Source organism: Temnothorax americanus, unplaced genomic scaffold, assembly GCF_048541705.1.
Source record: "Temnothorax americanus isolate GAGA-0224 unplaced genomic scaffold, ASM4854170v1 Scaffold8, whole genome shotgun sequence".
Taxonomy (NCBI): Eukaryota; Metazoa; Arthropoda; class Insecta; order Hymenoptera; family Formicidae; genus Temnothorax; species Temnothorax americanus.
The window spans coordinates 5,630,001-5,648,670 of record NW_027509802.1 but is presented as its reverse complement, the minus strand read 5'-3'; the positions used below and the strand labels follow the sequence as shown (position 1 = coordinate 5,648,670).

General features: G+C 34.4%; 2 protein-coding genes and 1 long non-coding RNA gene across 16 annotated transcripts in view; 1 reads left to right on the top strand and 2 right to left on the bottom strand.

Moving 5' to 3' along the window:
• Positions 1-3,590: 3,590 nt before the first annotated feature.
• Positions 3,591-18,670, top strand: part of LOC143907130 (uncharacterized) — a 72,422-nt gene continuing 57,342 nt past the window's right edge. For 2 of the 13 annotated variants that reach the window (XR_013259729.1, XR_013259734.1), the window contains exons 1-2: positions 4,186-4,373; positions 4,524-4,624. The gene's annotated coding sequence lies outside the window, so the exon portion shown is untranslated. The other 11 variants (XM_077423662.1, XM_077423661.1, XM_077423665.1 and 8 more) reach the window with 10 other exon arrangements.
• LOC143907138 (uncharacterized) lies at positions 4,405-6,773 on the bottom strand. Of its 2 annotated transcripts, none has more exons than XM_077423683.1 (5): positions 6,706-6,773; positions 6,546-6,617; positions 5,992-6,139; positions 5,397-5,553; positions 4,405-4,787 (listed from the first exon to the last, which is right to left on the bottom strand). In XM_077423683.1, the coding sequence occupies exons 3-5, from the start codon at positions 6,128-6,130 to the stop codon at positions 4,634-4,636; spliced, it is 450 nt and encodes a 149-aa protein (XP_077279809.1). In that variant the 5' UTR covers positions 6,131-6,139; positions 6,546-6,617; positions 6,706-6,773; the 3' UTR covers positions 4,405-4,633. The 2 variants fall into 2 exon arrangements, with proteins under 2 accessions (XP_077279809.1, XP_077279811.1); XM_077423685.1 differs by lacking the exon at positions 4,405-4,787 and adding an exon at positions 4,939-5,124.
• LOC143907140 (uncharacterized) lies at positions 8,899-10,418 on the bottom strand. Its single transcript, XR_013259741.1, has 2 exons — positions 10,177-10,418; positions 8,899-10,012 (listed from the first exon to the last, which is right to left on the bottom strand). It is a non-coding gene; the product is annotated as an uncharacterized LOC143907140 (long non-coding RNA).

Sequence of the window (18,670 nt, the reverse complement as noted above, 5' to 3'; positions counted from 1 at the left end):
AATAAGATGAACTGTTATCATACAGCAATAGAAACTATTCGCTTATTTATTTCTATCTTCAGAAATGCAACGATTGAAGGAGATTGAAAAGTCACTCTCACACATATGATTATGTGTTTGGAAGCTATATTAGAAATTCAAGAGATGTTACTTCAAACGAAATCATTGGATTTTTTATGTTTAGCCCGCTTTAGTCAGGACTGCATTGAAAATGAATTTTCCAACATTCGTATACAACGGCCAAAACCCTCTGCTCTGGAATGTAAAAATCGTCTGAAACAATTGGCCATATCACGTAAAGCTGTGTCGATAAGTAGCTCCAGCTATAACTTTGATGGATCTCCAACGTTGATTGACCTGATGTCAAGAAATAGAAAACCAGAAGAAACTGATACTTCACCGTCAATTATGTTCCCACAGTTGAATGCAACTGGATGTTTAACGGACGAGGAGGAAGAAATCTTATACAAAATGTGTGGCTACGTTGTGTTCAAGCTTAAGCAGCGAATAAAGTGCACTGATTGTTACTCAAAACTATTGCATTCAGGTCCAGGTCTGCATCCCAGAGGCGGCTTTGTAAAAGCTTGTGAATTTCTGGAGGGAGCTCTTGTTTCGGTCTCAGATGAGGTATTTCAACTTTTGAAAGCAATAGAATTAATTCTGAAAGGCATAAAGAATCAACTCAAAGATGTAGGACAAGCATTGAAAGCAAAATTGGAACACCATTTGAAAAACGAATTAAGTAATTTCACCATTAGCACTTGTCATAATAGGAAAGATCTTTTAATTTCCAGATATTGTAGCATGAGATTGCGTCAGATATCATTAGAATTAAGCAGCATTTCTGTCAATAAGAATAATACATCTGCCTTTGGCAGCAAGAGCATGGGCTCAAGACTTTTAGCTGATAATTTCAATCCAGTAAAACGAACAGCCACAATTCCAAAGAACTTAATTGGTACAAACTAATGAAACAATATTGTATAATATTATGCCATATTGTACGTTTAAGTTATGTTCAATACGTGTGCAATGATTTATTAGCAGTTATGTAAGGATTTGAATAGTTTATCTCTATTGCTACGTTTTCAGTTTGTTTATGATGCTCGTTTTCACCAACATCGTTTAACTTGAACCTTAGCTCAATTCACTCTTTGTCTATTTTTAAAGGAGAAAGAGACAAAGAGTGAATTAAACTAAGGTTCAAGTTAAACGGCGTTAGTGAAAACGGGTATTAAGTAATACACGATATTATTGACTGATAGATAATATAATAATGAAAAATATGTTCCTATAATACGTACGTTTACAATATGACACTTTAATTAATTTATGTTATTCAATACGTGTGCAATGATTTATTAGCGATTACAATGTAAGGATTCGAATAGTTTATCTCTATTGCTATGTTTTTATAGTTTGTTTAAGTAACACACGATATTATTGACTGATAGATAATATAATAATGAAAAATATGTTCCTATAACACGTATACGTTTACAATATGACACTTTCTTTAATTTATGTTATTCAATACGTGTGCAATGATTTATCAGCGATTATAATATAAGAATTTGAATTATTTATTTCTATTGCTATTTCGATGTTTTAAGCTTGTTGCTTTTGATAAGTAAACACTCGATTTTATTTTTTATCTTCTCATTTACTTTTACCACTTCTTCCACAGTTCCTTTCATTTCATTCCGCAATTGTACATTTTCCTTTATTATGGTGTTCCTCGGTGAATTCGCATTCTCGTTTTCACTTCTCTTCATTTCTGCCCTATCGATATCCTATCATTATAACTAAAAGGGAAATGGCGGTAGGTATTATTATTGAAATGTCACGCGATCATGTTATTAAGCTGTCTCGTAACACATCCATTCGCACGACAAATATCGTCACGCAAAACTCTCGCTACGCTCGTCGACGTATTACATCGAGATAATAAATTGTACGGCCGACCGCGCACAGATTTCCGGCACTTATGCTGGTTAACGTGCGTCGGACACTTCTAACGTCAATTTTCCATGTCTCTTTATGTTGCTTTATGTATACATTATGTTATCATGTTATCATTCTGAAAGAGGCGCGACGAGATTCTCGCGTGATTATTACGTATCGAGCGATCTTAGATTAGCGTTAACATAAAAAAATTCGAATATTTCTTATTAACATATCTTTTTATAGGCATGAATTCGCCTAATTGTGATAATAATTATTTTCTATGCTACATTTTTTTCTAATTTTTCTCACCACTATTTCCTGGTATTCCTTTAAAAGTAACTAAAAAAATAATTGAGACAATAAATAACGTTAGCAAAGTTAATAATTAAATGACAAGCGTTACGTATATCTCAGATTGAACGTCCGGTATAATACGTTAAATCACTTCGCGACCTCGCTCCCTATAAATAATAGCATTTCACAATATTTCCTCTCGTCGGAAAAAAATGCAGTGACTCGAGATTCTAGGCGTGATCGCGGCGATTAAGCAAGGGACACCTGCCAACCCGCAAGCTGCGGTCTGCTGCAAACTTTGCGAAATCACGGCTGTGAACTATCGGCTGCGCATCGTCTTCAATTTCTTGAGACTTCGTTTGTAGATCTTCTTTGGTTAGTGGTTTGCAAGTCTGCACACAGCCATCTTGATGTAGATGTAAGATATTTCGTTTTTTTCTTATACTGCACGTACAAAACCGTGAAGGAACTGCACCAAGTTTTACTTGTTTACGCCCAGCGACAAATTTTATTTCTGATGGTTGGAAGTGTATCTAGAGAAAGGAAATCACAAATATATACTTCAGTCTAACAGTAGATTACGTGGTTACATCTATTTATCTTCCGAAGTGCAAAGTCAGAGCATACTGCATATTGTTACTAACCTCGCAAAGTTTTTGAGTATTATTAGGTGACCAGCTCTTTCCTCTTCCAACCGCAGCGATCCATTTCTGTCTCAGCGACTCATTTTGCGGATATGTTACAAGTGCGTAGCCGTCATTGCTGTTGTTACTGCACTTAAATGCGGTGCATCTCGATGGCATGATTAGTGCCTGTAATACAAAAACAATAAATTAGTACTGTACTGTAGTATTTATTTATTTTTTAACTACACTATTCATCAAGAATCTGCAATATACTCGGTTTAAAAAAATAATGACACTTTTGTTCTGTGCAGCAGATTTCGCATATAGCTTTGTAATATTATTATAGCACGTAAATAATATTTTAATAATTTTCTTTATATTTTTTCAACTTTTGCTAAATAAAAACTTACCGTTCCTTCGTTGAATTGATGTTAATTTTGTCACTCAGTCACTCACGCGCGGATGACCATGCGGCGTGTTTACCTCAACTTAACCTGACTTAACCTGCCTGCGCTAACCCCCTCCTACGCTCTTCTGCATTGACGTCGCAATCTCGCCTTTGCCCCCCTCAATAATGTTGCTAGCCAATCACGGAATGGCTGGTCACATGACCCGTTGTCGCCTCTCTCTCCTAGAGGCTCTCTACTCACACCATATCGCGACAATGGCCATCTCCAACAATGGCAAATAAATTATAATACTAAACATTCCAAAACTCGTGTTGTTATCGAACGGGCGTTTGGTATGTTATTAGGCAGATTTCGGAAATTAAAATATATATATGCATATAATACAGAGTTTATACCTCTCATAATTCTTGCATGTTGTATTTTACATAATATTTGCATCGATAACTAGGACGAAGTACTAATTGAACCTAATGTGCATGTAAACATCGATGAGATTGGCCTTGCAGACTTAGAAGGAAATGTAAAACGAGACACGTACTATTGCGCACATGTTACATAACATGTAATATACAGGAATGTCTGAGGATAAGTAGTGAGAAACATACATTCGCAATATATATATTGCGCGATATATATATATTGCGAATGTATATATTGCGAATGTATATATATATATATATTGCGAATGCATGTTTCTCACTACTTATCCTCAGACATTCCTGTATATTACATGTTATGTAACATGTGCGCAATAGTACGTGTCTCGTTTTACATTCCCTTCTAAGTCTGCAAGGCCAATCTCATCGATGTTTACATGCACATTAGGTTCAATTAGTACTTCGTCCTCGTTATTGATGCAAATATTATGTAAAATACAACATGCAAGAATTATGAGAGGTATAAACTCTGTATTATATGCATATATATATTTTAATTTCCGAAATCTGCCTAATAACATACCAAACGCCCGTTCGATAACAACACGAGTTTTGGAATGTTTAGTATTATAATTTATTTGCCATTGTTGGAGATGGCCATTGTCGCGATATGGTGTGAGCATACGATTAGTTAATGGATATGCAGCATCAGCAAGAAGGTAATAATAATCTTGGAAGTATCTATGATCATTTTCAACTATTACACGTCTAATATCGCTCATGTTCCAAACTCGGGAATCATGGACACTTCCACAGATCCCAGCAAAAACATCTATAAATTTTAATGAAGTATCACAAATTCCTTGTAGAAGTAGAGAATGATAGCCTTTCCTGTTTACATAACAATGTGGATTTATTGTGGGAGCACTAATCTGGATGTGACATCCATCAATGGCACCAATTACACCAGGTAAACCAGCTATATATGTGCAAATTTTTGCTGAGAGTGGTCCATTTCAAACGGGTTAGGCCATTTAATATAATTGTGTACGTTAGCGGACAATGCTTCTGATACTTTTAATACAGACCTCCATACAGTGTCTTTAGACACACCAAATCGGTCTGCTATACATCTGAAATTCAGTAAAATAATAAAAGGAGTAATATAATTTTCAACAGTAATTTTTAATCCCAACTGATTAAAATAAACAAAATAAAATATTTTATTATTAATCAAATTTACTTTAAGATACATATATGTTTATTGAATGAAACTAATGGAACTGTTATCCCAGGTCCACAATAGGTATAGTATGTTGTTATTTTGTTCTATTAAGTTCAAAACTTTGACGTCATTTCTGGCAAAATGCATTTTTCACGTTGTCAAAAGTAATAAAATATAATCTGATCACTAAGGTGTAAGCTGTATGACAAATTATCATAGCGTGAAAAACAGGTAGTACGCTTTATCTGAAAATTACAACAAAATTAGGTTTAAAGCTAAAAGCTAACGGCTTTACTACACCTATTGTAAACCGGGGTAATTGAATAAATTAAAATTTATTCTAATTGAATTAATATAACGTACGTTAATAATGAAAATAATAATGTACTTGTTTTTAATAACAGTTATAAGATTTAAATAACAATTATGTAATTGAACCCTTTTTGTAATTACATTAATCATTTATTAAGGAACCTGACATGTATTATATGTCTTTAAATACTATGAAATTACTCACCTATACACTTCCTGATTTCCGAAAAACCATAATGACATTGCAATTTGCTTGTCAAGAGATATTTCTTTAGGACCTCGATCCGAATATAATAGTGGTCCAAAATCTTGAACTAGCAGTTCAAATGTAATTTTTTCGACACGAAAATGTGTCTTAAAATCTAGAAAAGAAACAAATTAATATTCCATAAATTCTGTTTATATTTTTATCAGTTTTACGTGTATATTTCAAGAATATTATTATTTTTTACGTAACTAGGATTTTCTCAAAATATGTTATACCTCACAGATTATGATAATTATTACTATTTCGTCTTTGACATTTAATTTGTGATTCTTAATGTAGTGAAAATATTGATTATAATTTATTTACTTCCGATAAAATCGTTAATTTTCAACTTTAAATAAGAAATATAAACAGAATGCAGCAACAAAACAATGCCTTATTATCAAAGTTAATAATTATAAAATAATGTAATTTAATTAACAATTTTTCCTACCCAGTTATTGTAATATTGTTCAAATAATATATAATAATTCCAGTTATTGTAATATATATTGTTCAAATAATATATAATAATTCAAAGAAATCTTGTTACCATTTAAGGAATATGCTCTGACAACATCCTCATAAAAATTTTGAATTTTTACATGCCGCTCTCGAATTAATGCTACATAATCTTCTTGGTCTTCATAGTATTCATCAAAAAATAACTGCCACATATCAACAAGATCCATTTTTGCTTCCTGTATATGTACAAACATTAATATTTTTGTAAATTATTTATTATTATAAAATATTTGTAAAGCAACGAACATAAAAAAATATAATATAATAAGAAATAAAGATAATTCTTTATAAATGCTGCATGTAAATATAAATAACATCTTATCAATAATACAAAATACAGCTGTACATGCAAACCGTTAATATAAATTTACATATACATAACAAAATAATACATATTCAGATGTAATAAATGCTAATTGTAGATATTGAAACGCATGTGTGTGTGTGTATTAAAATTTTAACATCTTCAATTAGCATTTAGTAGGTATTTCAATATAATATTGTTCCATATACGTACATTAACATAAATTGTAAGTTATGCTATTAGCCTTACTTTACATTACAATAATCGTAGATAGTTACCTTTTGAAGAACGGCACTTCTAAAGAAGGCTTGTCACTCGTGACAATGAGTCCAACATCCCGGTAAATAAATCTGAAGGAAAGAGTACATATATTATACGAGTACCTATATGTATTTATTATATATATTGCATATATTATTAAATATACGTAACAGTTACCTCTTGAACAACAGTACATATTCCTAAAGTAGACTCGTGACTCGTGACGATGAGTCCAACATCCCGGTAAATAAATCTGAAGGAAAGAGTATATATATTACACAAGTACCTATATGTACTTATTATATATATTATGCATATATTATTAAATATACGTAACAGTTACCTCTTAAACAACAGTATATAAGAATCCAATATCCCGATAAAGTAATCTAAAGAAAAAAATACATATATTTTATATGTATTTATTATATATATATATATATATATATATTGCATATATTATTAAATATATGTAATACTTACCTCTTGAAGAACGGTTTATACCTTTACAATAGGCTCGTGACTCGTGACGAAGTCCAATATCTTAATTAATTCTTATAACATCTTGGTTAGGTTGTACATATTTGTAACAGCTTAGAGAGCCGTGTTTGAATGATCCGGTCGTCCCGGTCGCTATTTGAGCTCCGGTAACTTAGCCGGTCAACTTCGACTTTATTAATTTTTATATTTTTTTATTGTTTGTTGGTCGTTTGTTGGTGATTGTTGGCCTAATTACAACGTTTGTTGGTTCTTAATTTTTTTTTTAATTTAAAAAGAAAAATTAGCATTAAGTTAGCCGGAAAAATTTTATTTTTAATTTCAAAAAAGCCTAATCGATGCGTAATCGTTTGCTGATGATTGTTGGTCTAATTTTAGCGTTTGTTGGTTTATTATTAGTCTTAAAAACAAAAAAAAAACGAAAAATTATCTTACATATTAAAGTATAATCGAAGATTGGTTTATTTGCCTACGACTTAAGCTTTATTTCTATCAATTTAAGGCTAACATCTATGTAAATCAAAACTATTTGTAAACTGCGAATTTAATTCTATTCTCTAACTCTTACTCTGTATATGTATTATATTGCTTATAGATTCGGTTTCACTATATATAAACATACTGTTTGCTAATGCATATAGCACTTCAATGTAACGTAAAGCTCCAGTTCGAGTTCCTAGTATGTAAATTATATTTTAAGAAACTTGTGCAGATAATTTGTAAGAATAGTTCTTGCTAAGAAGTGGAATATAGACCTGATATACATATAGTACTTATTTATTGTAAAAGACATGAACATTAGGATCTTTATGAAAATTGTATGAAATAATAAGGTTCTTAAAAAAAATGACGTTTTGTTACTTCAAACAAATCTATATTTTTTACAGTAAAACACTTTCCACAAGTGAGAAACGGAAGCATTATACATTGGAGAAGTAGGTTTTTTTTTCAAGAGAATTCTACTAGGAAACGTATATTCACGTATGAATACGAGAATTCTCTTCAATTTTATGTAAATTCAATCAGGTTGAAGCTTATATTTTTATAAAATAATATATATTCTTAATGATCACATAAATAATCTTTATTTATAAAAATACAACTTATTTAAATTTCAGTTCTTACGCCAACACATAATGCGCATATCATGAAACACTGTATCATGTTTTTAAGTGATCACATTTAAGGTTGATCTACAATGTGCTCTTTGCTTTCTGTTTTTTGCTCTTAACCTCTTTGCGACTATCTCGTATTTTGCAATTCCGTCGCGTAACGTGATGTTTCTTGTCTCTTCTGAAGTTCGTCAATTTTTATCTTAGGCGACAGAGAACAAAAAACATCGCGTTACGCGACGCAATTGCGAAATACGGGATAGTCGCAAACAGGTTAAGAGCAAAAAACAGAAAGCAAAGAGCACATTGTAGATCAGGCTTTAGGTATGATATACTTCATTCTATCATTTTTTTAGCACATATGGTAAGTTTGACATTTATTTTATACGTACTTTGACAATTAGGCGTCTTGAATGAAGAGTTCATGGGAAGAAAATGATAAATTCATAATTAATCCATTTTAAGCACAATTTTATGTTCAAAGTAGAACTTATAAACTTATATTTCTTCAATTTCGCGATTTTCTGCCGATGTTAAGGCCCGTATTCATATGGCAGTTTTATAGATGTTAGCCTTAAATTGATAGAAATAAAGCTTAAAAGTCGTAAGCAAATAAACCAATCTTCGATTACTTTAATATGTGAGATAATTTTTCGTTTTTTTTTGTTTTTAAGACTAATAATAAACCAACAAACGCTAAAATTAGACCAACAATCATCAGCAAACGATTACGCATCGATTAAGCTTTTGAAATTAAAAATAAAATTTTTCCGGCTAACTTAATGCTAATTTTTCTTTTTAAATTTAAAAAAAAATTAAGAACCAACAAACGTTGTAATTAGGCCAACAATCACCAACAAACAACCAACAAACAATAAAAAAATATAAAAATTAATAAAGTCGAAGTTGACCGGTTAAGTTACCGGAGCTCGCTATTTGAGACAGATTAGGGCAGAACATGAAATACTTATTGGATCATAGAGAGGCGTGCGTACCTCTGACCCAATTCTGACTCGGAGCGTTTCTTCGTAAGCACCCATATTGCTATTTGATCCAAATTTTGATATAAAACAAAAGAAAGTGCAAAAAAAAAATAAAATCTCTCTTCTTTAACCTGCCAATATACTTGCCATGATACTTAATTTAAGTATGTAAAAGATGCACATTTATGCAATGGGGAAATGCTCCGTCTTCTTTGTAGTCTTCTATTTATTTATGCGGCAATTATGACTCCTTGCGCGAGAAGCACAGACACCTATTTACGTTATAAACAAAATATTAGATAGCAAGATTTAAAAATAAAGATAAATATCTTATTTTATATTTTATATTAACACAATTATACGAATATATTACAAAAAAACTATAGTTAAAAACTATACATATTGTGCATATAACAAATTGTATGTAACAATCAACTTTAAGAAACTTTAAACCTAAAAGACGAAACAATAAACACATGCATATGGATGTATGAGACGCGCACAAAGTACATAGTTATATATAAAAAGTTTTACATGACAGTTAATTTCAAGAAACATTAAATCTAAAAGATGAAACAATAAATCCATGCATATAGCTATATAAATGACACACACATACACATACAAAGTACACAGTTACAAAAAATGTTATGAGTTAATTTCAAGAAACCTTAAGCCTAAGAGACGAAACAATAAACCCGTGCATGTAGATATATATGACGCACGCACACACACACACACATACAAAATACATATAGTTATAAAAAATGGTATATGACAGTTAATTTCAATATAAACCTTAAGTGGCATAGTCGATAGTTGCGATGACCATATTCTGGGCCCATCACTTGCAAGTCGAGTCTTCCGGATGCATGTATCCATTGCAACCATCTAAAAATGTTATGCCAATTTGTTATTAACATAAAAAATATATTACATATATATAGATAGATTTTAGGAAAATATGAAAATATTGAATTATGTGTGTAGATTCAATATATCTATATAAAATTATATACATGCTTTAAAAAATGATAATTAAAACCAAATTGTACCTATCATGTTCCTTAGGAAATAAAAAAAAGTGTCTTTTCTCCGTACTATTATTGTTGCACTTCTTCGCAACACACCATAAACTTGATTTACGATTCATCTTTTTCGATATTTTTCCTGTCTTCCAAGAAGCAGCACCTGCAACAAAGCTAAGATCAAAAGTGCTTTTTAAAAGAGAATAGAAAATCTGTACAATATTATTTATATACAGATTAACTATTCTCTCTAAGACTAAATACAATTTTTCTTGGTTAACTGTCAATTTTAAGTTTTATTTCTTTCACTCTTTATGTAATTGAACACTGAACACTGAACACTTAACACTAAACACTGAATACTCCTGCTCACTTTCTCTATCTTTCACGTCTAACTCCGATTTCTCGCACACTTCACTTCTGTAAGATGTCTGTTACCGCCAATTTTAACCGCTATATAGGTAAGAGAGAAAGCGCTATAGAAGAAATAGAGAGAGGAAATGCGACAGAAGATCAGTTCTGTGATTGGTTATCTACTTAGCTCGCGCATGTGCAGTTGAATTTCGTACACGCTGAAATCGGGAGAGTTGCGCTACTGTATATACTGTGGTACTGCAACCTAAATGCGATCAACCATAAAGTATAGAGATAAGGAGTATGTACAAATACAAACTCACAAGCTCCGGTAACTTTAGCCGGTCGACTTCGACTTTATTATTATTTTTTTTATCGTTTGTTGATTGTTTGTTGGTGATTGTTGGCCTAATTGCAACGTTTGTTGGTTCTTAATTTTTTTTTTAAATTAAAAAAGAAAAATTAGCGTTAAGTTAACGAAACAATTTTATTTTTAATTTAAAAAAAGCCTAATCGATGCGTAATCGTTTGCTGATGATTGTTGGTCTAATTTTAACGTTTGTTGGTTTATTATTAATCTAAAAAAAAAAAAAAAAAATATATATATCACATTAAAAGTAATCAAAGATTGGTTTTTTACGTCAGTTCAACATGCGGCCACCAGGCGCGCTGGGGAGAATCTTTGCGTCGCCAGAGAGAAGGATGAGAGGCGCAATGACGGCGATTTTCTTGGGACGCTTTTGCAGGCCGTACAGTAGCGCCACACATCCACTTTCAGAAATTGGAACTACGAGTCACATCCACTTTTCGATGCTGTCGATGAGAATTTGGTTCATGTCCGTGCTATGTATACATCCATTTTTCGATATTGTCGGTCTTTGGTGGTTTGTGTCGACACGATATTGTCGCCATTGTCAGTCTTTGGTGGTTTATGACAACACGAACCACCAAAGACCGACAATATCGAAAAGTGGATGTATACATAGCACGGACATGAACCAAATTCTCATCGACAGCATCGAAAAGTGGATGTGACTCGTAGTTCCAATTCCTGAAAGTGGATGTGTGGCGCTACTGTACGGCCTGCAAAAGCGTCCCAAGAAAATCGCCGTCATTGCGCCTCTCATCCTTCTCTCTGGCGTCGCCAATACCGGAAATAAGTTGGCGCTGCAAGTTTATATTTTTTAATAAACTAAAGCTCAAACGATTGCTCCCTAATTGCTCCCTCAGAATCAACAATTGCTCCCTTTTTAAAATTATTATTTTTTAAGATATTTAAAAAAAAAACGTAAAATTTATAATTTTCACTCAAAAACATATTTCTAATAACTCTATGCAATTAAATCCGGCATATAGAACGATTGCTCCTTAATTGCTCCTTATTGCTCCATCATAATTTTTATGATTTATTGCATTTTTATTGAAAAATTAACAAATTAATCATTTCACAAGTGACGCCGCCGCCACTTATCGGCCGCCATTGTAACTATGGCTCGGCAGCCATTGGCGGAAATATTCAAACGTAATATAATAGCTCCATTGTTCATAACTATATCTCAAAGAGTTTAGACAACATTTCCTATTGATTTTTGGTAGAATAACTATTTCTTGCTTTGCTCTATTGGGACTTTCAATTGCTCTATTTGTATAATTAATTTTGTATGATATTTTAGCAAAGAACTGTTTATTTTCTTGGAAAAATACATTTCTCACAGTCTTCTGCAAGTATATCCAACATAAAACGATTGCTCCTTAATTGCTACGCGTTGCTCCATCATTACCTTAATGATTTATTGCATCTTTATTAAAAAATTAACAAATTGATCATTTCACAAGTGACGACGCCGCTACCTGTCAGTATTGTGCATGAGCCCTTATTGACGTTATGCCCGTATTTAGACTACGGATTGGAATTGAGATTGGATTGAATTTTGACCAATCAGAGCGCAAAGTTTACTAAACTTGAGGTCAGTTTTTTCTGTTCTGATTGATTAAATTTCAATCCAATCTCAATCCCAATCCGTAGTCTGACAACTTCAACGTATCGAACTTTCATTAATTGGAATCGATTGGTGGTCGTTTGGTGGTCGTAGTCTAGTCCGATCGTTTGGTGGTTAGTCGTTTTCTTGTAAAATAAAAATGAAATTTCCGGTGTGAACTTAGCCGGACAATTTTTATTTTTCAACCAATTTAACTTTTTTATAGCTCATTCGACGCGGAATCGTTTGGTGGTCACGAATATCATCATAAAAACGTTTGGTGGTCAACCGTTTTCCTAGAAAATAGAAAAAACCGTATGCGCGTAATGCCGGACATATCACCTCTGTGCCACTAGTCGGAACAATTGTATTTATATATCACCCAAATTGACTTTGATAGGGCTCAATCGACGCGGAATCGTTTGGTGGTCACGAATATCGTAATTAAAACGTTTTGGTGGTCAATGGTTTTCCTGAAAAATACAAAAAAACCGTACTCTCACGCCATTGGTCGCATGACTCCGTGACGTTGGCTCGGTAATTTGAGGGATAAACATTATTTATTAATCAAATTGACTTTCATACGGCTCAATCGACGCGGAATCGTTTGGTGGTCACGAATATCGTCATTAAAACGTTTGGTGGTCAATCGTTTTTCTAATACTACGTTTACGCGAGCGTTACTTCTGTAGTAACTTACGATAATTCCTTCGCGTAAACGGGATTTTCCTTCGCGTAAACGGGATTTTGTAGTAACTTGCGATAATTTACTCCGCGTAAACGAGTGATATATCGTAAGTTAAACGCTCGCGTAAACGTATTAGTATAAGGAATAGATAAAACCGTACTCTCACGCCATTGGTCGTACGACTCCGTGCCGTTAGCTCGGTAATTTGATGGATAAACATTATTTATCAATCAAATTAACTTTCATACAACTCGTTCGACGCGGAATCGTTTGGTGGTCACGAATATCATCATTTAAAACGTTTGGTGGTCAATGGTTTTCCTAAGAAATAGATAAAACCGTACTCTCACGCCATTGGTCGTAATGGTCGTCACGAATATATAATCAGTAAAACGTTTGGTGGTTAACCGTTTTCTCAGAAAATATAAAAAACCGTATGCGCATAATGCCGGACCATAATTCGTGACCACCAAACGATTCCGCGTCGATTGAGCTGTATGAAAGTCAATTTGATTGATAAATAATGTTTATTTATCAAATTACCGAGCCAACAACGTTACGGAGTCATGCGACCAATGGCGTAAGAGTACGGTTTTTTCTATTTCTTAGAAAAACCATTGACCACCAAACGTTTTAATTCCGATATTCGTGACCACCAAACGATTCCGCGTCGATTGAGCCCTATCAAAATCAATTTGGGTGATAAATACAATTGTTCCGACTAGTGGCACAGAGGTGATATGTCCGGCATTATGCGCATACGGTTTTTTCTATTTTCTAAGAAAACGGTTGACCACCAAACGTTTTTATTATGATATTTGTGACCACCAAACGATTTCGCGTCGATTGAGCCAGGAAAGTCAATTTGATTGATAAATAATGTTTATCCATCATCAAATTACCGAGCTAACGTCACGGAGTCGTACGACCAATGGCGTGAGAGTACGGTTTTATCTATTTCTTAAGAAAACGATTAACCACCAAACGTTTTAATGACGATATTTGTGACCACCAAACGATTCCGCGTCGATTGAGCCGTATGAAAGTCAATTTGATTGATAAATAATGTTTATCCATCATCAAATTACCGAGCTAACGTCACGGAGTCGTACGACCAATGGCGTGAGAGTACGGTTTTATCTATTTCTTAAGAAAACGATTAACCATCAAACGTTTTAATGACAATATTCGTAACCACCAAACGATTCCGCGTCGATTGAGCCGTATGAAAGTCAATTTGATTAATAAATAATGTTTATCCATTAAATTACCGGCCAACGTCACGGAGTCATGCGACTAATGGTGTGAGAGTACGGTTTTTTTCTATTTCTCAGGAAAACCATTGACCACCAAACGTTTTAATTACGATATTCGTAACCACCAAACGATTCCGCGTCGATTGAGCCCTATCAAAGTCAATTTGGGTGATAAATACAATTGTTCCGACTAGTGGCACAGAGGTGATATGTCCGGCATTACGCGCATACGGTTTTTTCTATTTTCTAGGAAAACGGTTGACCACCAAACGTTTTTATGATGATATTCGTGACCACCAAACGATTCCGCGTCGAATGAGCTATAAAAAAGTTAAATTGGTTGAAAAATAAAAATTGTCCGGCTAAATTTCATTTTTATTTTACAAGAAAATGACTAACCACCAAACGATCGGACTAGACTACCAAAGACCACCAAACGACCACCAATCGATTCCAATTAATGAAAGTTCGATACGTTGAAGTTGTCCGGCCAACTTCATAGAGGTGCACAATGCCAGGCAACAGGAACAGGAAATAACCAAAAAATCGTTAATTACAACCTAAAAAATTCGAATGCTATGATTGGTTGGCAACAGCACCGACGAATCGTCGATGGCAACAGGCAATAGGCACAGAATTTCCAACGTGACGGAAACTCTGTGTCTATTGCCTGTGTGTCACTGTTTATTCTGCATTTATACGTGTGAAGGCCTTTCACGGCTCATATAGGTGTTTTAAGCTCTAAGCCTTAGTGCTCATCTACAATAGGTGTCACTACACGGAAAACCGAACTCACTATCAAACTTGATGCTAGAAATTTTCGAGCACTATGTATATGTCAAATAGCACTATTTATTTGTATGTATATGTACATAGCCGGATTTTCCATTTTTGCTCTCAAAAAATTTATAATAAATAAAATACGGACTCGCAGCTAAGCAACCCGACAGAGGTCGGTAGTGTTACTCCTGTCGACCCTTAAGGGAATCCTATAGTCGTCTGTAATACCGAAACTTGTTTTAACCTCAACTTGCGAAAACATTCGCTTTATATAAAAATTCTACAATGCATTGTTACAAAAAGACTGTGGCGTGGCTAGCGGATTACATATAAAAATACGATACCGTTGTCAAAATTAAGTTTAGACTCTAAACAAAAAAGTTATCTGTGAAAAATGATTATTGCAGACGTGCACTTTTAGTGTAATAATTGACTGTGATTGGTCAATTTCTTAGGGCTTTAGGGCTTAAAACACCTATTGTAGATGGGCATTTAAGAAATTGTTCAGTCCCGGTCTACAATAGATGTTTTAAGCCCTAAACCTTAAGAAATTGTTCAATCATAGTTGAATTTAAGGAAAATAATTGACTGTGATTGGTCAATTTCTTAGGGCTTAGGGCTTAAAATACCTATTGTAGACTGGGACTCAATCACAGGGTGCGTTCCACTTATCGCTCGCAACGCTCGTGGAATCATTTCATCCTTGTTGTTTTAGTCCAGTCAAATTAGACATTTGAGCTCGGAAGTGAAGCGGAATCAATGAAACCTTTTTAGGGTTGTTGGGGGGATGTAGAAGAGCTTATTTCTGAGTTGTCGGGTTAATCGGACCGATGGGTTTTTAAGGAGAGAGCAGGGGGAATGAAAAATTTCGTTTTTTCGAAATAACGGCGAATTTTGACCGTACATGATTTACTAACCCCTCATTTTGTAGTTCTTTTAACCCTTAACTAGCACACGTCCATGATCGAACATTATCTGCACACGGGGTGTTGTACACCTCACACACTTTGAACGTTGGATACGGCAAAATGGAAGCCCTCCAATAGGCTTGAAAAAAATCAAGTACATACATTGAACACTGGAAAATAATAACCATTAGCCTAAATTATGAAATTTTTAGTTTTAAGGCTTCAAAAAAATTTGTTATAAAAAATAGCTTGTTTTGCTAAAAAAACATCTCAGTCAAAAATAAATATTTTTTGATAAAAATTTTACACGATGTTCTTGAGATAGAGTACTTTACGAAAAAAAGTATGATTGTATAATAGTGGGTATTTAAAAAAAAGGTATTTATTTTCATGATCGCCTGTGTTCTTTTTTTCTGAATTAAAATCTTGATTTTTATAAAACTCATTTTTATTTTATGTTTAAGTCAGGGATAATCAATTTTACTGTAAGATGCCTAAACTTGACGAAATTCGTTCCCCGATAGCACCAATACCTTTAAATATTTATATAACGTCCATGGGCATTCTGGACATAATATGGACATCCATAGGATATTGTGTGCTGTCTGATGGGTTTTGGGGTGTTTGACATCCCGCGTGCTAGTTAAGAGTTAAAGCCCTACAATTTATTTTGTGAAGACCCTAACCTAAAATCAATATTTGTCTACATTAAATGTTAACATTGCTACATTTAATAAAATTGAACGATTATATTAATTTAATTGACCTTCGTATACCGTTTGACTGACTTTTGGGCTTTCTACAGAATGCAACTTTCAATGAATTTCGATGTGATTTAATTACAGTTAATGGTATAGGTATTTTTATCTTGTACAAGTTTCATACTGGTCATATTTCGATTAAATTGCGAAAAAACGAAATTTTGTATTCTCCCTCTTCCCCTTAAAAACCCATCGGTCCGATTAACCCGAGAACTCAGAAATAAGCTCTTCTACATACCCCCAACAACTCTAAAAAGGTTTCACTGATCCCGCTTTACTTCCGAGCAAAAGCGTTTTTTTGGTCTAATTTGACTGGACTATTTGTCAAATGTTAAACAAGGACGAAATGATGCTCGCGAGCGTTGTGAGCGATAAGTGGAACACAGCCACAGTTGAATTTGAGAATAATTGACGTCATAAAATGAAACGTTTTGCTTGGATAACTCATGACGCGGCGTCGTGACGCAACGCGTGACGCGTATAGTGGGAACGCAGCCTTAATGTGGAACGTGGAAAGTGAAAAGTTTTATATGACTATCTCTTTCTATTTACCATCAATAAAAAGAGATTTTTCATTTTTCACGTTTCCACCCTAAAGGAAAAGATTCATGATTGACCCCCAGTTTTCTCTGTTCTGATTGATTAAATTTCAATCTAATCTCAATCTCAATCCGTAGTCTGATACGGACTTTAGGCTGAGTTTCCACTCAGCGCGTCACGCGTCGCGTCGTCTGTCGTTAACCAATCTAAACATCCCGTCACAAATAATGTAATAAAATAAAATGTTTTGATTGGTTGCAATGGATGACGCGACGCGTGACGCGCTCGGTGGAAACTCAGCCTTAGGTTTAGGCCCATTTCATTACATTCTTGTGACGGGATCAAAATGGAATGTTTTGATTGGTTCAACTCGGACGACGCGACGCGTGACGCGCTCAGTGAAAACTCAGCCTAATGCTGCGTTCCCACTATATGCGTCGCGCGTCGCGTTCAGTCGCGTCACGACGCCGCGTCATGAGTTATCCAATCAAAACGTTTCATTTTATGATGTCATTTCCGACGCGAGATCTTGTCGGAAATGACGTCATAAAATAAAACGTTTTGATTGGATAATACATGACGCGGCGTCGTGACGCAACGCGCGACGCGTATAGTGGAAACGCAGCATTACTTGTGTCGACTTGAGTCGCTTGCTGGAAAGCATAGTATAACTAGTATGCTCACTCTCTGTCGGCACCTTTGATCTATTGGTTTCCGCATAGTATAACTAGTATGCTCACTCTCTGTCGGCACCTTTGATCTATTGGTTTCCGATTTGCCGCCATGTTTTTGGAGGACCATCGACGTATCAAGCGGTTAAAGGGCCCCGGGTTGTAGTATGTACCAGAGAGAAGAATGAGAGACGACACGGCCCGGTTTTAGGTGATCCGCGAACGCGATACGCCCTCTGGGAATGACTGAAAACGTGCATATGAACTACGTAGCCAATGTCCACGTTAGGGCCACGGAGTAACAGATACGTGCACGACTTAGGTTGCGTTCCGTGCTAATGTCGGTACATACCGCAGAGTTATTGATTTTTCGTTATGTGAGCGAGCGAGAAGGTATAAGAGCAAGCAAGATGACAATAAGAGCGAGCGAGACAGTAATTGGAGTGAGCAAGATGAGAATAGCATATGCAGAAGCTGCAGAAGGCTCAGGGGTCGTGGGGATTTGATCGAGGATCGAGCATCGAAACTTTTCCTTGTGCGCTATTGTTCTTATCTCGCTCACTCCTATTGCTGTCCTACTCGCT

What these genes read in the sequence shown, in the direction of transcription:
- LOC143907138 (XM_077423683.1), bottom strand. Translation starts at nt 6,130, where the DNA reads ATGGATCTTGTTGATATGTGGCAGTTATTTTTTGATGAATACTATGAA. An exon ending in CAGAGCATATTCCTTAAATG is followed by an intron (nt 5,554 to 5,991) that starts GTAACAAGATTT and finishes TTTCTTTTCTAG; the next exon opens with ATTTTAAGACACATTTTCGT. An exon ending in GGAAATCAGGAAGTGTATAG is followed by an intron (nt 4,788 to 5,396) that starts GTGAGTAATTTC and finishes ACTGAATTTCAG; the next exon opens with ATGTATAGCAGACCGATTTG.